This window comes from Engraulis encrasicolus, chromosome 24 (assembly GCF_034702125.1).
Source record: "Engraulis encrasicolus isolate BLACKSEA-1 chromosome 24, IST_EnEncr_1.0, whole genome shotgun sequence".
NCBI classification, from domain to species: Eukaryota; Metazoa; Chordata; class Actinopteri; order Clupeiformes; family Engraulidae; genus Engraulis; species Engraulis encrasicolus.
The window spans coordinates 15,499,648-15,502,147 of NC_085880.1; the positions used below are offsets into that span (position 1 = coordinate 15,499,648).

The 2,500-nt window shown below is 41.5% G+C and overlaps 1 protein-coding gene across 1 annotated transcript in view; it reads right to left on the reverse strand.

Annotated features, from left to right (window-relative positions):
- Positions 1-319: 319 nt before the first annotated feature.
- The window catches only part of golga7bb (golgin A7 family, member Bb), a 16,072-nt gene continuing 13,891 nt past the window's right edge, over positions 320-2,500 (reverse strand). The window contains exon 7 of the mRNA XM_063192087.1: positions 320-409. Coding sequence (XP_063048157.1) covers positions 320-409 — 90 coding nt within the window. The remainder of the gene's footprint in view (positions 410-2,500) is intronic.

Consider the following 2,500-nt stretch of genomic DNA (forward strand, 5'->3'; position numbering starts at 1 on the left):
GTGTGTGTGTGTAAGTGTTTACTGTATATGTATATGTGTACATACTGTATGTATGAGTCAGTGATATGCAGGCTACGTACTACTGTATATTTGCTACGGTGTGTGTGTGTGTGTGTGTGTGTGTGTGTGTGTGTGTACCTGCTGTGGGTTCTCCCCCGTTCTAAAATCGAGTGCTCTCGTGCTTGAGCATGCGGATGCTAGCCGGGCCTGTGTGTGTGTGTGTGTAAGTGTTTGAGTGTGAGTGTGAGTGTGTGTGTGCGTGTGTGTGTGTGTTGGCCGGCGCCCCGCGGTACAGTAGGTCCTGATGCTGCTCGTCCAGTCACCGCACACTGCCCCCCGCAGGACTCACGCTGCCACTGCAGCTGCTGGAGCTACTGGACCCTCCATCCTCAAAGACACTGATCTCAATCTGGAGGAGTAGTGGTCAAGGATATAACACACACAACAACAACAACAACAACAACAACAACAGCAACAACAACAACAACAACAAAAACAACAACAACAACAAGAACTAGTGGTGTGCACAGACATTAGTAGTCAAGGATATAACAGACAGACTGTGTATGGGTCAATTATGTTATTTTTCTGGGCTCAGGCGTCACATGGTACAACCAAAGTTTTCTTAGTTCCTTTAGAACATCTCTGGTACAACCACAGCTGATGCACATCAATTGATTAGTAATTGGTAATGAATATACTGAAATGGATATGCTTTTTAGATAATCCACTGAAAAAAGTTTAATCCACACAATAGTAGCATTAGCTGAGGTTGCACCACCCTGACATATCGCTAAGGATACGACCCTCATGTCTCTCTATGTTACCATGTGTTCCAATCTACATCCTCCATATGGAGTTACTGTACACTTTTCGTATTGAACGACCGCCATGTTTGTTACGTATAGTGGAATGTCAGGTCTGTCAAACTGCCGACTCTCGTAATAACAGCATCGTTTTTTGTTTGAAAGACAATCACCATGTGTATAAGAGACAGCGGTAACCATAAAATGTCAACATAACAAACAGAGTCTTCCGTGATTAACTGTATTTTTTTCTGTTGGCAAACTCTGATGACACATGACAACCGTCATTTCCTTTAACCCTCTAGCTACCATAACGGCCGTGAACGTCCGGCTGGATCTGTACCATAACGGCTGCGGCCGGCCGGAATATTTTCATATGAAAATACGGCTGAACAGCCGTCATCATGCAGTTTTTCCAGCTTTCAAACACTTTAGCTCAATATTACAGACCCTCCTCGATATACTTTCAGTGTAAAAACCATATATTTATATTATTTTATTTTTCAGTATTTTAGGTTTTATTTTGAGATGCGCCGCTTTATGGGACTTCGCAATCTGCCGTCAATTCAAATGACTGCCGTCCGAGATTGAATGGCTACAAACACAACCATTCTGTTTCTACAACCAATATACACTAAATATGAAAACTTCCAACCCTCTTCGATCTATTTTCATGGTCAACAGCACATGTTTATGACTATTTAGGCTATTTTTCGATCATGTTGTTTTATTAGGCTTATGAGATGGTGTTCAACTGTGATGGGTTCTGCCATGGTCCTAAATAGCAAACACAACTGTCCAGCCGATGTCTACACGCTACATATTAAAAATGTAAACTGTCTTAGGTGTGTTTTCAGAGTCAAACCATGTTGGTATCCAACTATCTTAGTTTCCTGGAACAACGAACAGCGACAGCTCTGTGCAACAGGTACATCGTGTTAAGGAAGCGCAGCATGGAACAATAGGCTACCCATTTTGCGTGTCAGCTTTGGCAAAGCAGTCAAGGACTGTTACTACTCCACGTTGTCCTTCATAAAAATATGCGTGAAGACGTTGAGTTGAATGCTAACTCCTAATAATAGCCTACCAACGTGGTGTTTGTAGCACTTCAATTCCGTATTAGTCGGTGATGCCTGGCGCGTCTTACCTGTGCCAAAATTGCGGGGGGGGGGGGTGCCGACTTCCTTAGAGCTCCATTCATGTCCTGTCTGCTATCGCGGACACTTCTACGGTTATCCTTACACGTCTTTGGCATGGTTCAGTTCAAACATTATTAGCTAGTGTAGTCCATTACAGTTATCGCATATAATCCATAGGCCTACCGCTTGAAAACAGGACTTCTGGGAGAACGACATTTGTTTTCGTCACATGTTCATTGTTCAACTTTGACCCTGGATGGATGGATGGATGGATGGATGGATGGATGGACGGAAGGATAGATAGATAGATAGATAGATAGATAGATAGATAGATAGATAGATAGATAGATAGATAGATAGATAGATAGATAGATAGATAGATAGATAGGCCTAAATATATAGATATAGATAGATAGATATAGATAATATCGGATTTTATCAAATTTTTATCATTTAATCCACATCAAAGGCACTCTATGGGAATACTGAACAATTAATTATCCATAAATGATATACCATTCGAAAGTGTGTTTTCTCTACTTTAATATGAAGTTT